The sequence below is a fragment of the Eulemur rufifrons genome, chromosome 16 (assembly GCF_041146395.1).
Source record: "Eulemur rufifrons isolate Redbay chromosome 16, OSU_ERuf_1, whole genome shotgun sequence".
In the NCBI taxonomy this organism is placed as follows: Eukaryota; Metazoa; Chordata; class Mammalia; order Primates; family Lemuridae; genus Eulemur; species Eulemur rufifrons.
Window position 1 is genome coordinate 50430315 of NC_090998.1, and position 25320 is coordinate 50455634.

Genomic DNA, 25320 nt, shown 5'->3' on the forward strand with positions numbered 1-25320 from the left:
GTTTTGAGCCTCTAAGACTTACATCTTTTGGTGGGGGGTGATTCATTATTTTCATTTTTGGAAGGAATAGATTGTCATAGTCTTAAATGTATAATATTTTGGTATTTTCTTGATTTGTTAATGCTCTAACTTTCTAATTTAGTAATATTTAGATAAATGAAGCTAGTCTTATGAAATCATTGGTAGATGAATCACCTCCAACTTAATAGATTAAGCATTTTAGAAAATGTGGTACAGGTATACTAATGCAGCCATAAAAAAAATGGTGAACTAATACATTTTGTAACAACTTGGTTGGAACTAGAGACCATTCTTCTAAGTGAAGTATCCTAAGAATGGAAAAACAAACACCACATGTACTCACTATTAAATTGGAACTGATTGATCAACACTCATATGCACATATGGTAATAAAACTCAATGGAAACCAAGTAGTAGGTGGGAGTGGGTGTGGGTAAATTTACACCTAATGGGTACAGTGCATGCTGCATTGGTGATGGGCACACTTAGAACTTTGACTCAAATTGCACAAAAGCAGATCATGTAATCAAAACCTTCGTACCCCCATAATATTCTGGAAAAAAAAAAGAAAATTTATGAATATTTGAAGACATTTACTTTTTAAAAATTACTAGACACAGGGTCTTATATTTTTGGCTATTTTCCAATATGCTCAGTTTCAGACATTGTTTTAGTAAAAACGAACTTACTTGTAAATTACATAAATTTTTAAAAATAAGAGTATCTAAAACAGGTATTTCTAAAACAAAACAAGAAAACCCTTACATTATGATAACTCTTCTGGATCTTTGCACAAGAGGAAGAACTTTTCTTTTTCAGTTTTCAATTTGTAAAGAATTTAGATTGAATCAGGAATAATGCTGCTTTAAACATCCATTTGCAGGTTCTTGTGTGAACACAAGCTTTTACCTCCTTTGAGTAAATACCAAGGAACATGATGGCTAGATTTTATGGGGAGGGTATTTTAGTTTTGTAAACCACCAAACTGTCTTCCAAAGTGGCTATACCATTTTGCATTCCCACTAACAATGAATGATGACGGTTCCTGTTGTTCCACATCCTCATCAGCATTTGGTGATGTCAGTGTTCTGGATTTTGACCACTCTGGTATGTATATAGTGGCATCTCATTATTTTAATTTGCATTTCCACATTGACATGATGTGGAGTATCTTTTTTTAATACCTTCTTAGGTGAAATGTCAGTTCTTTGGCCCATTTTTTAATAGGTTGTTTGTTTTCTTATTGTTAAGAATTCTTTGTATATTTTGGATAATAGTTCTTTTCCAGATATGTCTTTTGCAAATATTTTCTGACAGTCGGTGGCTTCTCTTTTTATTCTCTTGACAGTGTCTTTTGCAGAGTAGAAATTTTTAATTTGAATGATGGTTAAATTTATCAATTCTTCACTTATGTTATATCTAAAAAGTCATTGACAAACCCTAAGTCATCTAGATTGTCTGTTATCTTCTAGGAGTTTTACAGTTTTGTGTTTTACATTTAGACCTGTGATTCATTTTGAGTTAATCTTAGTAAAGGGTGTAAGGTCTGTATGTAGATTAATTTTTTGTATGTGGGTATCCATTTGTTCCAGCACCATTTGTTGAAAAGACTGACTTTGCTCTGTTGTATTTCCTTTGCTTCTTTGTCAAAGATCAGTTGACTATATTTATGTGGGTCTATTTCTGGGCTCTCTATTCTGTTCCATTGATCTCTTTGTTCTTTCATCAATACCACACTGTCTTGGTTACTGAGCTTTAGAGTAAATCTTGAAGTTGGATACCGCTAGTCCTCTACCTTTGTTGTTCTTCCGTATTGTGTTGGCTATTCTGGGTCTATTGCCTTCCATATAAACTTTAGAATCAGTTTGATGATATCCACAAAATAACTTGCTAGGATTTTCATTGGGATTGCATTGAATCTATAGATCAAATTAGGAAGAACTGACATCTTGACAACATTGAGTCTTTTCCATGGACACAAAATCTCTCTCCATTTAATTCATTTTGATGTCTTTAATCAGAGTTTTGTAGTTTTCCTCATATAGGTCTTATACATGTTTTGTTAGATTCTAATGTAAATGGTATTGTGTTTTAAATTTTAAATTCCACTTGTTCTTTGCTGGTATATAGGAAAGTAATAGACTTTTGTATATTAACTTTGCATCTTGCAACCTTGCTATGATTGCTTATTAGTTCCAGGAGTTTTTTGTTGATTCTCTTGAATTGTCTACATAGGTGATCATGCTATCTGTGAACAAAGTTTTATTTCTTCTTTGAATCTCTATACTTTTTCTTTCCTTTCTAACTGAGTTAGCTAGGACTTCTAGGTATGATGTTGTAAAGCAGTGGTGATAGGGGACATCCTTGCTACATTCATGATCTTAGTGAATAGTCTTAGTGTTTTTAACCATTAAGTATGGTGTTGCTTGTAGGTTTTTTTTTTTAATAGACATTCTTTGTTGAGTGGAGGAAGTTCCCTTCTATTCCTAGTTTACTGAGAGGTTTGTTTGTTTCTAATCATGTTTGGATGTTGGACTTCTGTCAGATTATTTTTCTACATTTATTGATATGATTGATCATTTGATTTTTTTTTTCCTCTAGCCTATTGATGTGATGGGTTGCATTAATTTATTTTCAGTTGATGTCTTGCATGCTTGGGATAAATCTCACTTGGTTGTGGTGTATTGTTCTTTTTATACATTGTTCAATTTGATTTGCTATTTTGTTGAAGAGTTTTGCATCTATGTTCATGAGAGATATTGGTCTGTAGTTTTCTTGTAACATCTTTGTCTATTTTTGGTATCGGGGTAATGCTGGCCTTATAGAATGAGTTAGGAAGTTTCCCCTCTGCTTCTGTCTTCTAAATGACATTGTAGAGAATTGGTGTAAATTTTTCCTTAAATTTTTGGTAGAATTCACCAGTGAACTCTGCTGGGGCCAGTGCATTCTGTTTGGAAGGTTATTACTTATTGATTCAATTTCTTTAACTGATAAAGTCCTATTCAGATTGTCTGTTTCTTTTGTGAGTTTTGCCAGTTTATGTCTTTCAAAGAATTGGTCTATTTCATCTGGGTTCTCAGATCTGTGGGCATCAAGTTGTTCACAGTATTCCATTATTATCCTTTTAATGTTCATGGGATCCATAGTGATGTCCTCTTTCATTTCTGATATTAGTAATTTATGTCCTTTCTCTTTTTCTTAGATTGTCTAAAGGCTTATTGATTTCATCAGTGTTTTCAAAGAACCAGCTTTTGGTTTCATTGATTTTTTTTTTTTCCCTTATAGATTTACTGTTTTTGATTTCATTGATTTCTGCTCTAATTCTTATAATTTCTTTTTTTCTACTTTGAATTTAATTTACTACTCTTTTTCTGGTTTTCTAATGTGGAAACTTATGATGATATTAGATCTTAATTCTTTTCTGATATATGCATTCATTAATTTCCCTCTGAGTACTGCTTTTTCTCTGTCCCACAAATCCTGATAAGTTTTGTTTTCATTTTCATTTTGTTCAAAATATTTTTAAATTTCTCTTGAGATTTCTTCTTTGACCCATGTATTATTTAGAAATGTGTTTAATCTCCAAGTATTTGGGATTTTTGCAGCTATCTTTCTGTTGTTGACTTCTTATTTAATTCATTTGCGGTCTGAGAGCAGACATTGTATGATTTTTGTTCTTTTAAATTTGTTAAGGCATGTTTTATGGCCCAGAATGTGGTCTCTCTTGGTAAATGTTCCATGTGAGCATGAGACTGTGTCTTATGCTATTGTTGGATGGTATAGATAGATGTTCATTATATCCAGTTGATTAATGGTTTGTTTAGTTCAACTATGCCCTTGCTGATTTTCTGCCCGTTGGATCTGTCTGTCCATTTCTACTAGAGGGATGTTGAAGTCTGCAACCTTATTAGTGGATTCATCTCTTTCTCCTTGTAGTTCTGTCAGTTTTTGCCTCACATATTTTGACACTTTGTTGTTAGCTGCATACACATTAAGTATTATTATGTCTTCTTAGAGAATTGACCCCTTTATAATTGTATAATGCTCCTCTTTATCCCTGATAGCTTTCCTTGCTCTGAAATTTGCTGTATGATGTATATGAAATTAATACATCTATTCTCACTTTCTTTTAATTGGCATTAGCATATCTTTCTCCATCTTTCTACCCTCACTTATTTATTCTCTGATGTTCTTCCTTTCTTTATGTAGATCTGAGTTTCTGACATGCATGATTTTCTTCTTTCTAAAGAACTTCTTTTAACATTTCTTGCAAGCAGTTCTACTGGCAGTAGATTTCCTCAATTTTTGTTTTTCTGAGAAAGCCTTTGTTTGTCCTTTACCTTTGAAAGATTATTTTGCCGGGTATAGAATTCTGGGCTGGTGGATTTTTTCTCTTAAAACTTTGATGTGTCTTGCCACTCTCTTCTTATATGCATGTTTTCTGAAGAGAAAATAGGTAACTCTTACCTTTTTTCTTCTATAGGTAATATGTTTTTTCCCCCTCTGGCTTCTTTCAGAATTTTTTCTTTGTCTTTGCTTTTCTGTAGCTTGAAAATGATATGCCTAAGTATAATTTTGGGGCATTTATCCTTCTTTGGTATTCTCTGAGCTTTCTGCATTTGTCATTTGGTGTCAGATGTTAATTTGGGGTAATTTCCTGTCATTAATTGCTTGAAATACTGCTTTCTCTTCTTCTAGTATTCCCATATGTGCATGTTACACCTTTTGTAGTTGCCAGCAGTTCTTGGGTATTCTATTTTGTTTTTCAGTCTTTTTTTCTTTTCAATTTTAGAAGTTTCATTAAGATATCCTGAAACTCAAAGAGATTTTTTTTCTTGGCTGTATCCATTCTACTAATAAGCCTATCAAAGACATTCTTCATTTCTGATAGTGTTTCTGATCTCTAGCATTTCTTTTTGGTTTTTTGATAGAATTTCCATCTCTCTGTTTATAGTACTCCTCTGTTCTTGCATGTTGTCTACTTCATCCAGTAGAAGCCTTAACATATTAATCATAGTTGTCTTAAAGTTTTAGTTTTATAATTACATTATCTCTGTCATATCTGAGTCCAGTTTTGTCTCTTCAAAATGTGTTTTTTACCTCTTAGTGTGTCTTGCAATTTTTTCTTGATAGCCAGAGATGATGACTTGGGTAAAAGAAATTGTTGTATTTAAGCCTTTACTGGTACGGTGATCAATTGTGTTGGGGGAGAAGTGTTCTATAGTCCTGTGATAAGGACTCAGTCTTTTAGTGAGCTTGTACCTCTGGATTGTGAACTCCACATATAACCTCATCAAACTGGCTGCCCCTCTGATTCCTACCCTTTAGGTGGAATGGGATGGCTAGAGTAGGCTTGAATTAGATATTTCCCTTCTCCCATATGAAAAGCTAGAGAGTGCTGGAATAGGGTATTTCCCTTTCCTCAGGTCAGTTAAGTTCTGATAAAACCCCAGCAGGTTAGGCTCTGATTATATAGTTTCTCTTGAGGTCAGACTTTGTTAAGAAGAACAGAGTTTGCTGGCATATTGTAAAACAATTTTTTTTCTCCCCTCTCCTGCTGGAAGCACACAGGGATTTTTCTCTGATATTCACCGTGAGGACCATGGTAAAACTCCTGGAGGTAAAACTCACAAAAGTGTGGGGTCCCTCTATGACCACATCTTCCTGGAATGTTTAACTCTCAGAGTTGTCTACATTATAACCTCCAGCAATTTGTTTATTATGGTTGAGGTTTCCCTACCCCAGCACTGGTTCCCTAAGAGGTAGGTACTCAGCAGTAGCTACTTGTGGGTTTCTGTTCAGGGAAATAGTGATTCTGTGTACTCACCTTTTGATTTCTTGGGAGTCGCATTTACCTTGTGACCTTTTACGGATCTAACAAGAGTTGTTGATTTTTCAGTTCAGCTTTTTACTTTTTGGGACAAAGTGGTGACTTCCAAGCTTCTTATGTACTGAGCTAGAAACTGAGCCTCTGATAGGATTTTAACACCACCACAAACATTTATTTATTTTTTTTACTCTTCCTGCCCTAACCTTCTTTTAACAAAAAAGTTGAAAGAGTCATGCTGTCAATGCTTATATACCCTAACTAGATTCTACAGTTGACTTTTTCTGTATTTGCCTTATGGATTTTACTCTTCATTCTTTCCATCCATCATCTTTTTAAAAAATGTATTTCAAAGTAAGTTGAAGACATTTGGTAATTTGACCCTTACGTAATTCTTTATTAACTAGAGTTACTAGAGTTACTTTTTTTTTTTTGAGACAGAGTCTCTCTCCGTTGCCTGGGCTAGAGTGAGTGCCGTGGCGTCAGCCTAGCTCACAGCAACCTCAAACTCCTGGGCTTCAGCGATCCTACTACCTCAGCCTCCCGAGTAGCTGGGACTACAGGCATGCGCAACCATGCCCGGCTAATTTTTTTCTATATATATTTTTAGTTGGCCAGATAATTTCTTTCTATTTTTAGTAGAGACAGGGTCTCACTCTTGCTCAGGCTGGTCTCGAGCTCCGGACCTCGAGCGATCCACCCACCTCGGCCTCCCAGAGTGCTAGGATTACAGGCGTGAGCCACCGCACCGGCCTAGAGTTACTTTTTTTAAGGTAAAATTTGCATACAGTGAGATGTACAGATCTTTAATGTATCCTCTCATGAGTTTTGACAAATTCATGCAGCTGTGTAACTTAAGTCCCTATAATATAGAACATTTCCTTTGCCTCCAAAAGTTCCCTCATGTGCCCAGTCAGTATTCCATCACTGTTCTGATTTTTTTCACCACAGTTACTCATTTTTTTCCACCTCCACTACTCCTAAAGCATAGGCATCTGGGGAAAAATTCTCAGAACACAATGTATAGAATATGCTTCACAAATACTTGTTGAACAGCCTATGGTTAGAAGTCTTTCTTACAGTTTTTGTTTTACAGAGATCCCAAACTCAGAGTACAATTATGTGAAATTAGTGCTTGAGTAAAGATAAATAATTTCAGTTATAGTCTGATGTCATTTTTCCCCCCTGGAAAATCTTCATTTTTATGGTGAGCAGATGTGAGGCTTTCAAATGACTACAAAGTTAAACGAGACCATAATGTTTCTTTTTCATATATAGAAATAAAGAATAAGAACCAACCAACTAATAAGGCTATCGGAAAATTTGATTCTGAGTTTTGACCTTTTTTTCTTAGATACATTGTTTTCAGTTTTTTTTATCTTCTAAGTACTTTTCGTATCCACATTTAAAGTCCTTTCTACTTTTATTTTATAAAATGAGTGTGTACTTTTTTTTTAAAAGAATAATTTACATTTGGAAGTATCATGGGATTGCTGCCTCTCTTAAACAGGGGCAGGTGAAAAATTGGGAGTCTTGTAGGATATGAGAAGTAGAGAAGCTTTTGAGTTCTTGCTCCTTCCCTTCTTTTTTAATTGTTATCCCCATCTTGGTTTTTGTATCTCTGGAAATCCCCACCCTACAATTGAAAGGTTATTTATGAATAGAACAAAGGTGGTGGTATAAAGTTTATCTTAGGCAAGTTATAGTAGACAGTAATAGATAATTTTTGTCCATAACACTTTCTCTATTTTGATTAATGTATTCTCAGTATTCACAGTAATTTTTAAGTATACATCCAATGAACTGTTCCTATCTTATAGAATGACTATCTATTTAAGAAAGCCATCCATTTTTAGATCAGTCTGGATGATGGTGAAATGCAGAAGTGTTTACCACACAGGTGCAGTGTTTTGCAGCTGTTGGAAACATTCCCCCTCACTCATAACCCCCTCCCACCTTCATTACATATAATTATGCTTGTTTAAACCATTAATGCTAGAAAATGGTATTTGAGAATTTCAATATATTTACAAAAAGGTGCAACCCAGAGAGATAACTGGTCATTTTGGCAGCTGGATTTAACTGCCTAGATGACTTGAATCTTCCTAAGACTAAAACATAGCCTTAAGGTCATAGAGTTTTAGAATTATAAGAGGTTACCTTTGAAAGTCCATGTCTGCAGAGTTGCTGCCCTTCAGACTGAACTTATTGAGACAGGGTTTATATATATTCATTTTTTAATCTGCAACTAGCATAATGCATGGCACATAACAGGAACTTGATACTTGTTTTTGAATATTTAGTGTTGCAAGACGCAGCCAAATGAAAATGTTGCTTAGATGTATGTTGTACTAAATGAGAAATTACGATTTTTTCAAAACTGATCCCATGTGATAAGTTCTATAGCAGTCATGAGCAGAGGGCCATGGCAGCAGAGAGAAGGGGAGTAAATAATTCTGCCTATGGCAGTCACAGGATACTTTACATTTTGATATATCATGGAAAATCTTTCCCTAGACTACAATTAGAGAACTTGTAAGTTTTCTTTCATCTAAGAGACAAGCTCTGTTCCCTAACAGTAGTGTTTTTCCCCCTTATCCTCATTTTTGTGATTTTTTTATTTACTACATCATAAGGAGATTAATGATTCAAAATCTGAAAGTTCTGGAGAAGAATCCTTTCCTTAAACCAAATAGAGCCAATATTTTCTTTTCTATAGTTTTTAGTTCTATAATGAGAGGAATATAGGCTTTGGAATCTGACATAGATAGGTTTGAATCTCAATTTTATGAATCCCAATTTACTAAACTGCGCTTACCTCAAGGAAGCAGCCTAACCTCAACATGTCTCAAAGGATAATACTGACTCTAAAATAGTGGTATTATGAGGACGAAATGAGGTACCTCTTGAGTACATGGTGGCATCATTATTCCTTGCACATCCTAAGAACTCAACAAATGTAATTTCCTTTTTACTCAAAGGAGAGGGTTGTAGAATTATCATGACTATAGTATCTTTCTGGCATTGGTGAAGCTGTTACTCTAGGAGACTGTAGTAGTATGCCTATCTGCAAGGCATTGGGATAAATAGATATTTTGCGATCTTGTTGGGGGAGGAGGGACAAACACCAAATAGTTTGTCTATTTGGTAGTGAAGATACTGAGAGAAAATACATTGAGATTCTAAGAAGAGGAAGGTCATAATAAGCTGCAGTGATTAGGTGTTCTTCGTGGTCATAGCATAGATGCAAAGTGAACCGTCAAGGCAGAATGAAAGAGAAGGATAATATTCAGGCTTGAAGACCAGAAAAGATCAAGGGTTCAGAGTCTTTCTGAGAGAATATTTCTGTGTACTGTAATCGACAGTAGTTCCAAGTACACAGAACAGAAAAATGTCACAGTACACTAAAGCTGGCTGTGTTGATCTGGAGAAAGCTGAAGGAAAGCACCCTCAATGTACTATTGCCTGTTTTCTTGGGTCATAAATAGCAGGTCATTTATTCTCTAAATGCTTAGGACTCTTAAGTTTAAGCCAGAAGGTGAGACACCCCCTTATTACATATGCCTTTCTTTTAAAGCACAAACCAGATAACATATACTCCCAATTCTCTGAGGTTTCTCCCTTAGAGTAAAATATAAATGCCCTACACAATCTGTATCTACTGTGTCTCTTAAATAATCTTAACTTGTCTGACTTCATTTCTTGTTACTTGCCCTCTCATCCACTGGGCTCCAGCTATACTGGCTTTTCTCCATTTCCAGGAGTTATATGCCAGACCTGCTACTACTTCACAGCCATTATTATACTGGTTCTTTCTTCTGTAAACCTCTTCCTTAAGATGTCCACATGGCTTGTTCCCTCTGTTTCGTCAAGTTTCTATTCAAATGCAATCTTAGTATGGCCTTCTGTGACCATCTGGTTTAAAATTGCTTTCCTCTCTCACATATTAAACACCGTTCCTGCTGTTTTCCCTCCAAAGCGCTTCGAACCATCTAACATACTATGTATTTTTAACATTTATTTGTTTGTCTCTTCTAACCCCTCTAAAACATAAGTTCTATGAAGGCAGAGATATTTTTTGTTTTATTTAGTGCCACATTTCCAGTGCCTAGCACAAAATAATAAGTATTTTATTTGCTCTCTATAAGAACAACTTCGGTTACCACAGAATTTTCTTCCCTTTACTGCCATTGGATAACCAAAATGGAGCCTTTCTGAGAGATCATTGATTTATTTAGTTCTATTAATATATAAGTATATCCTTTGAAGTGTAGCAACCTATGGATGTGGTCACAATTTTTTCTTTTTTATCTGAGAATTAATAACGGTTGATAAATTTGATTTCAGCTTAAGAGAATGGAGAAAAGTTTACATTTGACTAAAGGATCAGTAAAATTATTAAATAGTAACATTTTTGGAATTGGTGAGAGAGAGGTTTGGGGGAGAATCATTATGTGTCTTGTAAGTAAGTATCACAAAATAAGAATTTGTTCTTGAAGCAAAGTGTGATGGGAAACCATTGGAAGATTTTGAAAGATCTAATTAAACATTTTAGGAATTTGAGTTTTGGTCATTAAGATGGCTTAAAGAGAAGAGAAGTCAAAATGTTAAGGACATTTACAAGGAAAAGTTGGTATATTTGAGATTTGAAATAATAGGAGCAAAAATATTGAAAAATAGTCATACTAGGAGAATTTGAGAAAAAGCAGTAATGAGAAACTGGGGTGTAGGGTATAAAGGACAATAACAGGTAATAAATGGCTTCAAGGTTGTGGCTTTAGAGTAAATTTTGAAGTACTGTCTTGGCATTATCTTGCTTTAGGGTAAGGGGTAAGAACTGTAATTTACTTTAAGGTCCCTCCCTAGAAAAGTGACTGAATAATAAATGAAGTGGCAAATTTTTGCTGTGGAATGCTTTTGAAATAAGTTTTCTTCTCTACAATTGCCTAAAGGGAGGAGGGATTGTTGTATATTTTCACACATTATGTATTGTTTCCATTAAAGACTAGGTAATTTGGATGAGATATAAGATGCCAGTGTGTTATTTAGAAATACTGAAATGATTTGGGGAAAGAAAAGTTAGATGTATAAAGATCCTTTCAGAAGTTTGAGGGCATTTGTTTGTTAGAGTTACTGTTTTTCGATGGAGTTTCCTTGTAAAATTTAACCTTGAGGCTAAGGGTCTGTTCATTTAATGGGTGACAATCATAGGCATTTGGGGAAAAATTTTTTTAATGGATTTGTAGGGCAGAAAGCATCCTCTTGGCTTTTTAAATATGTTATTCTCAGGTATTTTAATTTACTAGACAAGAGGAAGAAATCTAGAAGGATACAAAGGGCAGAGCAATGTTTTTAACAGAATTTGTTTTATTCTCTTTTAGCTTTCTCTGTGTTATCCTATCCCCTTCCCTTCCCAGTAGCTCAGAACATATACTCCTCCAGCTTCCTGCAGAATTTAACACTTTTGCTTTAGTGTTAACACACAAAGTAAAATAAAGAAGCGTGCTTAGATAGCACAACCAGCACTTTTCAAGCGCTAACTTGAAAACTCTGTATGTCCAATGCTATGCTTGGCTCCAGGCATACAAACATGAATAACACGTGGTCCCTATGTGAGAATCCCACAGTAGAGCAGTCTACTGGTAGGACAACCATAGTTTACAGTTATGCTTTTATAGAGCTACTTGAAGAGTTGATTTTCTACTTGATAGTCTTGACAAAAAATAATTTTGTGCACAGTCAAAAAGTAATGCTAGCATAGCTTTTCTTCATAGACATTAAACCTGTTTTTTTTTAAAAAAACTGTGTGCTTTTATATTTTTAAGAATTGTTTTTCTTATAAAGAGAAAATAAAGTACTTGGTTTTAAGTATTGTTTGGCCAATTTATTCTAAGTAGATTGACAAGGCATTTTTGGTAGTATTTTGAACTAAATGTGGCTTTATTTTAAACTGTTCAAATTTTACATGAAAATTAATGTTATTAAAAAGATTATCTTTTTGGTCCGTGAGTTCTGATTCTTAACATTTTATTTAATTTTGAAGCTGTTATTATTTCTTCTCTTTATTCCCCTTATGAGTGCTTTTGATTTTTTATCTTTCAGAAATTTTTCTTTCCCAGCATTAAAACCTTTTTGTTGTGTAGAGAAATGTCTAAAAATCTATTAGCAACATCCCTTATGATGATAACAGGATGCATTTTTTTTCCTTGCTTTTTTATTGTACCTTGTTAAACTGGTCTCACATGAACTTTCTTAGAATCAGGCAGTTCCTGGTTCCTATGGGACTTCCTGTTTTCTCAAATAAAAATAGAAAAGTATCTCAGAAAGGAAACCTGGTCAGTGTGAACTACTTTGTAAGATCAGTTAGTCTTAGTTGTGACCTGGATTATACAGCTATATAATCTGTATAAAATATATGGAAGTTTTCAGGTATCTGAAAGCTTTGAGTATTTTTGCATGTAATATTGAAATAAAGGAGATGATAAGGAGAAAGTTCTGAATAATAACTATGAGAGATATAATAAACAAATTTATTCAGCCATAAACTTGTTTGTATCTTTTCGGAGGGGTGTAGGACTTGGGAGGTTGGATGGAAATGGTAAATCCTTTCCTTATAATGTAATATTTTATTAGAAATTTGGAGGTGTTTAATACTGAGACTTAATTCTTGGCTGCTTTGATCTGTATATTTTTTTCTTGCCACTTTTCCAGATGTTGGCAAGGATTAGGAAGGTGGATTTTTCTTTTTTAATCATTAGCAGTGAGAATTCTAAATGAATTATTCAGTTTTAAAGCATCTTGTAAATTTCCTCAAGTAGTTAACTGCTTTTAGTCTATATTTTGAAGAGAAACCAAATTAAGGTAGAAACAAATGATAGTCATTAATAGTAATGATAATGGGTACTATGCATGCAGTTCTTCTTAAGTGCTTGACATATTTTATCTGGTTTATCTCATTTAATCTTAACAACAGCTATATAAGGTAGGTATCGTTGTTATCCCTCCTTTTAAGAAGAAAATCTACAATTTAGAGTGGCTAAGTAGATGTTAGTTCAAGGAGATTCTGCTAATAGGTGGTGGAGCTGGGACTTGAACTCAGCTTCTCTGATACCAGAGCACCTGATTTCAATGATTATGGAGAAAACCACAAATTGAAAGAATGGTAAGTATAGTAAGTCTGAAAAATTACTTCGCCATCGTTTATTATCATCAGTTTGTTTACATTTTGTTTGCATATTTATATTTAGTTTTAGCAAAGTACATGCTGGCATTTCAGAGGGCTTGTTTGGGGGAAGAGGGTTAATTCTTACTCTTTAGTGATGCTAATAGTTGTCTTTTTTTTTTCTTTCTTTGATAGTAGAAAACCCCTTTGGTGAAACATTTGGAAAAATACAAGTAAGTAAAAGATCATAATGCTTATATTTTATGTCATATTTTATGTGATAAAGGTATTAGGATGATTATCAATTAAAAATAGTAATTTTGAGGTTATTTTAATCTAACACAATATATTTTCTTATTCTGAGTATTCCTTAAGTATAGTATAATTAAATCTGACATGAGTTTTCTCCTAAGAGCTGAACTGTTTATTGCTTTAACTTAAAAGCCACCTGCCAAGTAAAATGGAAGTGGCATGCCATCTGTGGATATGGTCTTATAATTAAAAGTATTCCTGTTGTCTTCAATTGTTGGATACCTTAACCGTTTTGTCCTCTTTGACCTCATCTTGTCTCTCTTTGGATCTTTGCCCATTGGCATGCCTATTCAACTATCAGGAGGCATTTAGAAAGGAAACACATTAATATCTTTTAGGCTACCTATTCTTTTCATTTTGGAACGGTATTGTAATGTTAAATTTAACCTAAATTTTACTTACATGAAAATATTTTTCCTTACCCATCATTACAGGCACTTTGAAGATTAAGATATTAAAGCTTATATTATAATACACAACTGGTCAACTTTTTTTTATTAGGAACTGATAGTTATATAGACCTCTATAGAAAACATTATTTGTTGTACTGAAGGATGTGTAATAATGTGTAATCAGATCCACAATATATTACTTTAGATTGTTAGAGTAGAACTTTAAAATGATTATATTTAGTAATATTCTACAGTGGTAATATTTGTTTAAAGCAAAGTTGACTTTATCAGTTGCATTATTAAGTATAATACTGTTACAGCATCATAATTTAAATTGAGTACCATACTCACTGAACATTGGAAATACAAGATTATTTTCTTCTGTATAATTTTCAGAACTGAAGTTCTGAACCTCTGAATAATAGTAATAATTATAATGAAGATAATGGCAGTTCACTTATTAAATGCTTATTTTGTGCAGGGCATGATGTGTTTAAAGTCTATTATCATTTAATCAAAGACATGATGCAGTTAAAAATGTCCTTGAAGAGAAAATTGGCTGAGGATAGAAGAGGGAAATATTTAAAGGTGACAATTATGAGAAAATTTGGTAGAGTCATTCTGTAGTTTTTCCCCCCCAAGAATAAAAATTTTGCTTTAGAGAATGATATGTGTTGGTAAATGATAATCTGGGCCCTGCTAAAACAGATAATTAGAAGGTAGCTAATTCAAATTATAAAATTATATTTGTTTAATGAAAAGTTACTTGAAAGCTTACTTTAAAAATACATGTATTTGTGGATCTTAGTTTGCAGGGTTATTAGGAAAACCAATAGTTAGACACATTTTAAACTAAAATGTTAGGAGACAATCTGAAAAGCAATCAGAATAGAGTAAGAGTGTAATAAAACTGTAAGCCAGTAAGAAAGTAACTTTAGTATACTTTTCAGATTTACTGCTAGTTTAGTGTACTAGTATTAAAGATAATTGAACCAGAGCCTTTCTATTTCTTTCTAAAAATGGATTTGTTCACTTAATAACATATATCATTAAAAACTATATCATAATTTAGTTGGTCATTTGGATGGCATTGAGTCCCTTGTAGTATATAGGTGGTCATTTTGAATAAGTTTTCCTTGAAAAAATAATTCTTGTAAAAAATTATCATTGAACTTTTGGGTGCTTAAAATTCTTTGAGAACATAACAGTATGTATGTTACCCAGTATGAGATCCAGTTCCATCTGGTTAGGTTTTGTTATTTTTTCTATTTGTTCAGTCCAGTGTGACCTGTGAATCAAAACATGAAGTTTATTCCCAGGTCTTTTATGTTCATTAAAGATCTAACTACAGAGGACAGGTGGCAAATCTTCAAATTTTGTTTTTTGAAAGGGGTGTGGGGAAGGACATGATCAAGACATATAAAACAAAGGAATCAGTCTTTCTACAGACTTCAAAAATTTCAGCTACTTTAATCCTAAAGCTTAATTAGATTCACCTTAGTTTTATGTATCAAGTCCATGAACTACGCTACCATTGGAACTCCTGCTCATCTGATTATGTAGAACATATTTATTAAAAGTGATTTTGTGGTTTAATGTATCACAAATGCATAGCTTTCAGAATCTTGAGTTTGAGCCCTACTCTTACTTTTTGATGTCTATTTTTGGAGTTTAAATTTTTAATCTTATGTGAAGGTGAGGACTGGCTTGATTCAGAATCTGGTTGAGATAAAGTTGAGCCCCCGACCCCACGCCACCTCCTGAAAAAAGCAAAAGTGTTGGAAGGTAACTAGTGAACTGAAGGAATAAGTAATTTATCCCAGTCAACCATCGGACATAAAACTAGGAACTCTGGTGGTAGGATCTTGGAGCCACTGATGACTTTTCTTCTTAGTGTCACTGATTAAAGCCGCATGGACAAAAGCATGCCACCCATAGTGTGCAAACTTGTCTTCTTCTGTCCCTGAACATACAGCACAAAAATAAATGGATGAGGTTACATGCCATTAGATATATAAATGTTACTATCCTGCCCTTTTATATTCTGCCCGAATTTGCTCCATGGTTGTATTCACCCAGTAATTTTGTTTGGTTAGACACTCCAGGAAGAAAGGAAATAATAAAGACACAGCCCTCTGATGAATCATGAATTTATTTCAGATAGTGTGATAAACTATTACCCGCCTCTCTAACCTACCCTCCTCTTTTCTGTCACTTATATCGGTGACTCTTAATTATGATTGCTCTTTAATTGGGCATCTCACTTGCATTAGATTATTTGGCAAGTTGCTTATACTATTGCAATAGCCCCCTCTCTGGACTCTTTTCAGTTATTTCTCCTTCCAGGCCATGCTGTACATTCTGATCATAGTAATATTCCTGATATACAAGTCTGTTTTACTTTCCTCCTTCTAAATTTTCAGAATGAAGTCAAACTCTTTGTCTTGGTATCCAGGGCTGTCTGGCAGTTAATTCCAAACTATTTTTCCAGTATGTAGTTTGTTGAGTCAAACTGGGCTACTGGTTATGTAAGGAATATAACCGACACTTTCATACCTTTGCTGAGGCTGTTCCTTCTGCCTGGAATGCTTATCTATTCTTTTTTCCTTTGAAACCCAACTCAGATATTCTTTGTTCAATAAATGGGTCTGCCCTTCCCTCCCTCTTCTGTATTTGCATTATACTTTGCAACTGTATTATACTTTGCAACTGTAATATAACAGTACATTTTTTTGCCCTGGAGAACAGGAACCATCTTGTTCATTGGGTCTCTCACTTTGCTGAGAGAACAGTTCTTAAACTCATAATAGATATTCCCTGAATGTTTATTTCACTTTAATGGTTCTTAAGTTTATGCAGGGCCACCTAGGAAAGGATGAGTTTCAGTGTCAGTATTCATTCTCCTTAGTCTTATGTGGTTGAGTCAGATTAAAAAACAAAACATGAAGGGCAGTCGTAATGAAGAAAACAAATGTACATAGGCTTGCATTGGATAGACAGGGATTTGGGAGCATTGCTTTCATGGTCGGGGGAGTTTATTGTGTATGAGACCTTTTTTCACACTAACCTTAGTGCCAGTGTTTTGATCATTCTCAAGAAAGTAACATATTTAGAGTGGTAATTTAGATTCTTAGATTAAGGTTCCTTAAAATATTGTGCCATTATTTAAATTTGAATTTGTCTTTCAGATTATGTAGCTTCTATTATTTTAAATTTATTTGCTGTTTTTCTTTTTGAATAAGAATTATTTGGCACATATTTTTCATAATTTCTTTTAATTTTAGGAAAGTGAAAAAAATCTTATGATGAGCACATTATACAAGCTTCATGATCGACTGGCACAGCTTGCAGGTAATTGTATTAACATTCATAGTCTCTAAAATTATTTTGAATAATGTACATATGTAGCATATTGTATCCGTAGAAATAGTTTTTCCTACATTTGGTGTTGTATTTGTAGAATATTTCTCTTTAGAACTTTTTGTTACCTATAGAGTGATATTTTTTATTTTTATAGATATATTTAGTCCAGGGCTTGTTCCTGCTTTCCATCTGTATTAAATGTATTATGTATATTGTACTATATAATGTAATTTTAAAGTCAGTCAAATTTCTTTATTACATTAGTAGTAACAAAAACTTCTGAAAGCTTAAATATCAGTTGAATTGGGCAAGCAGTGAATTAACTATTCAGTAAAATCCTGGATTAAATATAAAAATGCAGATTTTCCTTTTGATGGTTATATAAGTTTTATTCCTTTGGATAAAGTGAATATATTCTCCTAGAATTTTCTTTCCTGATTCAATGCATTTCTCTTAGTCTTTGAGAGCTCTCAGATATCCGACATGTCTACAATTAAAAGAATTTATTATAGACGAATTGGTATCAAATTTAGGATATTGTAAGCTGCATTAGCAGCTTATCTATTTATTACCTTTTAATTTTTTTAGTTATTTTATATATAATCTGAAAAGAGACTTTGGATTCTCTTATAAGCAGTTACAAGAAAAGAAAAATATGATATTTCAAACTTCTCTGTGTAGCAAATTCTTTTGTGGAAACCAGATCATTGGTAGAAGCTTAGTAGGTAAATGTAGAACTTCTCTGGTTGAATGGAGGTATTTCTGATCCTGACAGTTCCCCATCCTCTCACCTATCTTTGTTTTTTTCTTTGGATCCTTAATTCTGGTCAATTTTTTCGACTTTTGATTTTGTGTATGTCACTAAAAGCCTTCTTTGCATCGACTGACTGGCATATTCGTGTACTACAAGCTAATGACATTTAGGACCCAGAAATAGGTTAAGTATATACTCTAGCTAGGAATTCCTGATGTTGCTAACACAGGCATCTATAGCTATCTCTTTAGCATTGTTGTATATGTTCATGGCCTGCTAGATCATCATAATCTGGTGTGCTTTTAAAGATGTAGATTCCTTTTAGAGCAGGGGTCAGCAAGTTTTTTTTCCGTGAAGGACCAGATAGTTAATATTTTAGACTTTTGCAGGTTAGACCGCCTCTGTCACAACTACTCAGTTCTGCTATTATAACATGAAAGCAACATACATGAATGAGTTTGGCTGTATTCCAATAAAACTTCATTTATAAAAACCATCAGTAGGCCGGATTTGGTCCCTGGGCTATAGTTTGCTGACCTCTGCTCTAAGTCTATGGAAATCTGAATCTCTGTGGGTGCCTTTCAAAAACTTGTTCATCTAATAGGTACTTCTTACTTTTTTATGACTGCTGCCATTAAAATCTGACTACTTGAATAAAACTGATAAATAAGAACATAGTTATTTTTATTATAGAAAAATTAGCTAAGGATTTTTACTTAAATTTCACTTCCATGTAAAAAAAAATTTTAAACTTCTTCAAGGAAGCAGGACAGGGAAAATCTGACAATTAAAGTTCAGTATGAGGATATAATTTATCTCTGATAACCACATACAGCATAAAGAAGAAGCTTTGAATTCACTTCCTATAAACAGTTGAAAGAAAAATGTAGTTTCCCAAAGATTGTATGTAGCACATCCCTTTGTAGAAACTAAGTCATAGGTAGAAACTTCTACCTGATTTCCCTGTTAATGTGTCATAACAATTTTTAAGGCATGCACACTCCTTCCTAAAGATAGGCTTAGTTATACTGTGAAAATGCATGCGTTTTAATTCAACAATAAATTAAACTTATTTGAACCCTTAAATTATGAGCTTTAGGAATAGATATGTAAGTTAGCACAATGAATTTGCTGAATTTTTCCCCTTTAGGAATAATACACATCTGTGGAGGGCCCCCGCCGTGTGCCAAGATCTATGGATAGCCATCAGTATGACATGGTTCCTATTCTGGCTTACAATTTAGTTGGGACTATAAGAGGAAGACACCTTCCTATCTAGACTGAAATGTATTTTAAGGTTGTGGTTTAAGTAAAGGTAGTTGTTTATTTATATCGGTTACTGGAATTTTTTCTAGAAAATAAAATAATATTGTTCATATTCTTTCTTTACTAATTATAATAATATAACCTACAATTGTATAATTTATAAAATATTTTGAATTATATTTGTTTTTTTTAACATAGTACTGATTCAAAATTAATAATGTGCTAATCTTTCCAGGAGATCATGAATGTGGCAGTTCTAGTCAAAGAACCCTTTCTGTCCAAGAGGCAGCTGCATATTTAAAAGTAAGCGGTGAAATTATAATCTTAATGTCTATATTCTTAAAATTTCTGTAAACCATTGCTACTTATATCAGATATACCGTGGATTTGATTAATTATACCATTAAAAGCTTGGGCCTACTGTTTGGTGTAATGCAAGCAGATAAGAGACAGTGAAATTGCTCAGCATTTTTGTTTCAGTTTGTTTTAGAACATTCTCTATGTGAGAATGTGTATTAATTTGGAAAAGGTACAAAAAATCGGTAAGAGGAAAATCGAGATAGGTGAGTAGTATGTAAGAAAACAAGTAAGCATCTAACCATTTCTTCTTCAAATCTTGTGTTGCAGATCAATTTTATTTCATGATACTAAGAGAACTTGTAGTTGAATTTTCTGAACTACTGTAAATAATCTTTGGAAAATCCCAGATGAAAGGAGGGGCACTAGAAGTTTAAAGATGGGCAAGTGTTGTTCTGATTTCTAAAAGATGGAAAATGGAATTTGAAAACCATATAGGAAAGGTTAATGTCAGTCTAATTCTGTAAAGATAATTACATAAAGGTGTGAGTTCTTGCAAGTGGAAATGTTGATTCCTAAAATTTGACTGGCATAATGAGTTCAATGAGAACAAGTCAAGTCATACAACTTCATGTTCCCCCTTCCCTCTCTTTTAAAAATAGTGGTAAAAATCATATAACATGACATCTACCCTATTACTACATTTTTAGGTATATAGTATAGTATTGTTAACTATATATGCATTGTTGTATATCAGATCTTGAGAACTCTTTCATCTCGTGTGACTGAAATTATACCCATTGCACAACAGGTCTCCATTTTCCCCTCTGATGTATCCCTGGCAACCATCATTTTACTTTCTGCTTCTGTCAGTTTGGCTCATATAAGTGGAATCATGCAGTATTTGTCCTTCTGTGACTAACTTATTTCACTTAGCATAATGCTTCAAAGTTCATCCATATTGTAACCTGACAGTATTTCCTTCTTTTTTTAAGGTTGACTAATATTCCATTATATGTACATACGTATTTTCTTTATCCAGGCATCTGTTGATGGGCTTTTAGGTTGTTTCCACCTCTTGGCTATTAGGAATAATGCTTCAGCACACACGGGAATGCAAATATGCCTTTGAGATTCTACTTTCAATTCGTTTGCACAGATACCCAGAAGTGAGATTGCTGGATGATATGGGAGTTCAGTTTTTTTATTTTCTGAGATACTTCCATACTGTGTTCCATAGTGGATGCACCATTTTACATTCCCTCCAACAGGGGTTCCAGTTTCTCTACCTCTTCAACATTTGCTATTTTCTAGGTTTTTTTTTTTCCCCCTAGATAATAGCTATCTTGACAGGTGTGCAGTGATATTTCATTATAGTTTTGATTTGCATTTCCCTGATGATTAATGATACCAAGCATCTTTTCACATGCCATTTATATACCATATATATCTGTATATGCATATGCCATCTGTTGGCCATTTGTATGTCTTCTTTGGAGAAATACTGTTAAGTCCTTAGCTGATTTTTTTAATTGGGTTATTTATTTTGTTTCTGAGTTGTGGGAATTTCTCGTGTATTTAATATATTAACCCCTTATCAGATACATGATTTGCAAATATTTTCTCCCATACTGTGGGCTTCTTTTTCACTCTGTTCATTGTTGCCTTCACTGTACATACACTTTTTAGTTTGATATAGTCCCACTTGTCTATTTCTGCTTTATGTGTCATATCCAAGAAATCATTGCCCATGTTAATGTCATGAAGCTTTTTTTTTTTTTTTACATTTTCTTAAAGAAGTTTTATAGTTTCAGGTCTTATATTTAAGTATTTAGTTGATTTTTGTGTATGGTATAAGGTAAGGTTCCAATTTCATTCTTTTGCATGTGAAAATCCAGTTTTCCTAGCATTTCTTGAAGAGATGACAGTCTCTTCCCATTGTGTAGTCTTCGCACCCTTGTCTAAGATCATTTGATTGTATATGAATGGCTTTATTTCTGGCTGCTCTATTTTCTTCCATTGGTCTATATGTTTGCCTTTATGCCAGTACCATACTCTTGATTACTGTAGTTTTGTCATATGCTTTAAAGTCAGGAAGTGTGAAGGCTCCAGTTTTGTTCTTTTTTTCTCAAGATTGTCTTGGCTACTTGGGGTTTGTAGTTCCATATGAATATTAGGATTGTTTTTTTCTATTTCTGCAAAATAATATTATTGTGATTTTGATAGGGATTGCATTTAACCTGTATTGCTTTGGATAGTATAATTATTTTAGTAATACTTATTTCTTTCAGCATTTTCTGTGGTTTTCAGTGTACAAGTCTTTCATCTCCTTAGTTAAGTATATTCCTAAGTATCTTAATCTTTTTGATGCTATTGTAGATGGGTTTTCTTAATTTCCTGTTCAGATTGTTCGTTGTTAATATATAGAAATGCAATTAATTTTTGTATATTGACTTTGTATCCTGCAACTTTGTTGAATTCATTTATTCTAACTGGGCTTTTTGTGGAATCTTTAGGGTTTTTCTACATATAAGATTATGTCATCTGCAAAAAGAGATCTTTCTGAATTGGATGCCTTTTATTTTTTTTTTCTTCCCTCATTGCTCTGTCTAGGACTTCTAGTACTTTGTTGAATAGAATTGGCAAGAGTGGCATCCTTGCCTTCCTCCTGAAACTTTTTTTCAATTCTTCACCATTGAGTATGATGTTAGCTGAGGGCTTTTCATGTATGGTCTTTATTATGTTGAGGTAATTTCCTTCGTTCCTAGTTTGTTGAGTATTTTTAGCACGAAAGGGTGTTCAATTTTGTCAAATGCTTTTTCTGCATCTATTGAGATCTTGTGGTTTTTATCCTTGTTCTATTAATGTAGTATAATCATTTTGATTGATTTTTGAATGTTGAACTATCTTTGTGCCCAGAACCATGGTATATGATCCTTTTAATGTTGTTGAATTTGGTTTGCCGGCATTTTATTGAGGCTTTTTGTGTCTATATTCATCAGGGATTTTAGTCTATAATTTTCTTGTAGTATCTTTGTGTGGCTTTGGTATCAGAGTAATGCTGGCCTCATAAAATGAGTTTGGAAGTATTCCTTTTCAATTTTTTGGAAATTTCTGCTTTCAAAATTCTCTGTCTTTGATTTTCAACAGTTTGAATATAGCATGTCTCAATGTGGTCTTATTTGGACTTATCCTTATTAGGGTTTGTTGGGATTCTTGAGTCTAAATACCATTTCCTTCTGCAGATTTGGTGATATATTTTTTTTTTGGTCATTATTTCTTCAGATAAACTTTATTGCCCGTTTCTGCCTTTCCTCTCTTTCTGGAACTTCCATTTCATGTATAGTGGTCTGCTTAATGTCCCATAGGTCCCTTTGGCTTTCTTCACTCTTTTTTACTCTTTTTTCATTTTGCTTCTCTGACAGGTTAATTCTAAATGACCTCTTTTTGAGTTTACTGATTCTTTCTTCTACTTGATCAGATCTGCTCTTGAATCCCTGTAATGAATTTTTAAATTCAGTTATTATATTCTTTAGCTCTAAAATTTCTGGTTTTTTAAAACATTTTCTGCCTTATTGATATTCTCACTTGGTTCATGCATCATTTTCCTGATCTTGTTGAATATCTTTATGATGGCTTTTATGAATGGTGAGGTAATTCTTATATTTCAGTTTCTTTAGGGTATGCTTTTGGAGGTTTATTTTGTTCCTTTGGCTGAGTTTTTCTGTTTCTCCATGTGCCCTGTTACTTTGTGTTGAGATCCACACATTTGAAAAAATAGCCACCTTTACAGACTTTACAGACTTATTTCTTACAGGCAAAGGCCTTTACCAGTACTTCTGGCTAAAGATTCTGAGATCATCTTGAACCTTTTCTGTGGTTGTGTCTTCTGGATTTGTATCTGTAAATTCCCAATTAAAGAAGTTTTGGTGGTTTTATTTTTTCAGAGCTCATAATCTTTTGCTCTGTCTGGTGTCCATCTGCAGTAATATAAGTGTCTGGAACTGCCATAAGCCATCTAGCTCTTTGTTGATTCTTAGTGGCCTCCAGACATCTAGAGTATGCTGGGTCCTGTCAGTGCTTCAAGTCAGGTGAGATAGAAACCAGTCAGGCCTTGGTGAAGTCAGAACATCAGATGTAAGCTCCAACTATTTTCCTCCCCAGGAAGCTGGAGTTTTTCTTAACTTTCTTCATGCTGAACTATGCAGGAGCTGGGGGAGTGGGAGGGGCGGGGATGATGAGTGAGTGTATGGTGTTCAGACTGTCACTTTTGTTCTTAGTAGCCCCTAACCCGGTGCTCTTTCCTGTCAGTAGATTCAGGCAAGACAGAAACCAGTTGCTCTAGTAGTTACCACTACCTCCAACCCCAACTCAGACCATTAAATGTTCTAGTCCTGTCTTTTCCTACCTAGGGAAAAGTCAGAAGTTGGGAGTATCCTCCCAATAATACTGCCCTGTAGGGTGGTAGGAGAATCTGGCAAGTGAGTGCCATGAATTTTTCTAAAAACTTCAATGCAGGTGGTTTTGTGCTTGCCTGGGTATAGGAACCTCTTAACTGATTTCTGGATTTTTCACAGATGGAATTGGTCTGTGTATTTTTGTTGATGCAGTGTCTCCATGTGGGAAGGAGCATCTGGGGCTTTCTTATTCTGCCATCTTGCTGATGTCACTCCTCCCCTTTTATAAAATTAAGGATGTAGTATATGTTTTAATGCTTTTAGCAAGGTTTCGTTGACAGTCTCCTGGGATATGCTTGTCAACAAAGAGAAATGTGGACTGAGGTTTTAACTTAATGCATGACTTATATATAGATACCAAAAAGATGTTAAGACAATGTAGTATGATGGAGATTAGATATGAATTCAGATTCTAGCACTGGCACATGGAAGCTGTTTCATCTTGGTTAAGTCCCTTTTCTGAACCTGTTTCTCTTTGTGAAAGTGGACTGTTAATTCTTGTCAAAGTTGTCCGGAGGCTTAAGTCAGTATATAAAGTACATTGCTCAGTGCCTGATGATTGTAGTAGCTGCCCAATAAGTTTTATTTCTTTCTGTGTTTTCTAATTAATTAAATTAGTGCCACTCTAAAGAGAGGTTTCTAATAACATGTCATAGGGTTTATCTCTCAATGTTATCTTTTTCATTTTTAATTTTGACCTAGATAAAAACATTGATGACAGTCAGATTTGTGGGTAGTACAATAGCTAATAGATTGGATAGCTAAGGAATTTAAAAAGATCTTGACTAAAGAGAGTTTCAGTGTTAAGAGATGGGAGAATTGCAGGGTATGGGCAAAAAAAGGAACTGCATTGAGAAGGCTAAAGGGAACATAGAATAAAATATTCCAGGAGGAAGGAACGGTATAGCATGTGGGAATCCAAAGCAAGCAAATGGTTCCTTATGAAATGACTGAATGTTGTTTACTTCTAGCAGTAGGAAAATCTAATCCCATTCAGTGCTTCCTTCCCACTTTTTTTAATAATCCAGTTAAATCTCAGATTTAATCTCTGAAAGGTAATAGCACAGATATTTTATGGTTGGTCACAAATTCCTAGAGCAAGATCCATTTACATTTCAGAAGAACTCTGAGATTCTTAAAATCTACTAAGTACAATTGTCCCTCGATATCTGGGGGATTAATTCCAAGACCCCCCATGGATACCAAAATCATAGATGCTGAAGTCCCTAACATACTCAAGTGATGTAGTATTTGCATGTAGCTGTGCACATCCTTCTGTATACTTTAAATCATCTCTAGATTACTTATATAAGACAATGTAAATGGTATGTAAATAGTTGTTATACTATATTGTTTAGGGAATAATGAATGACAAGAAACAAAAGACTGAAACATGTTCAATACAGGCATAACCATCCATTTTTTTCCGAATATTTTCAATCCATGATCAAATATATTCAGTATTTGAA

General features: G+C 33.9%; 1 protein-coding gene across 2 annotated transcripts in view; it reads left to right on the forward strand.

The window, feature by feature from the left end:
• LEMD3 (LEM domain containing 3) overlaps positions 1 to 25320 on the forward strand; it is a 68044-nt gene that overhangs the window by 23796 nt on the left and 18928 nt on the right. Inside the window, exons 2-4 of one of the 2 annotated variants that reach the window (XM_069489624.1) lie at positions 13206 to 13243; positions 16999 to 17065; positions 19333 to 19400. In XM_069489624.1, coding sequence (XP_069345725.1) covers positions 13206 to 13243; positions 16999 to 17065; positions 19333 to 19400 — 173 coding nt within the window. The remainder of the gene's footprint in view (positions 1 to 13205; positions 13244 to 16998; positions 17066 to 19332; positions 19401 to 25320) is intronic. The other variant, XM_069489625.1, reaches the window with a different exon arrangement.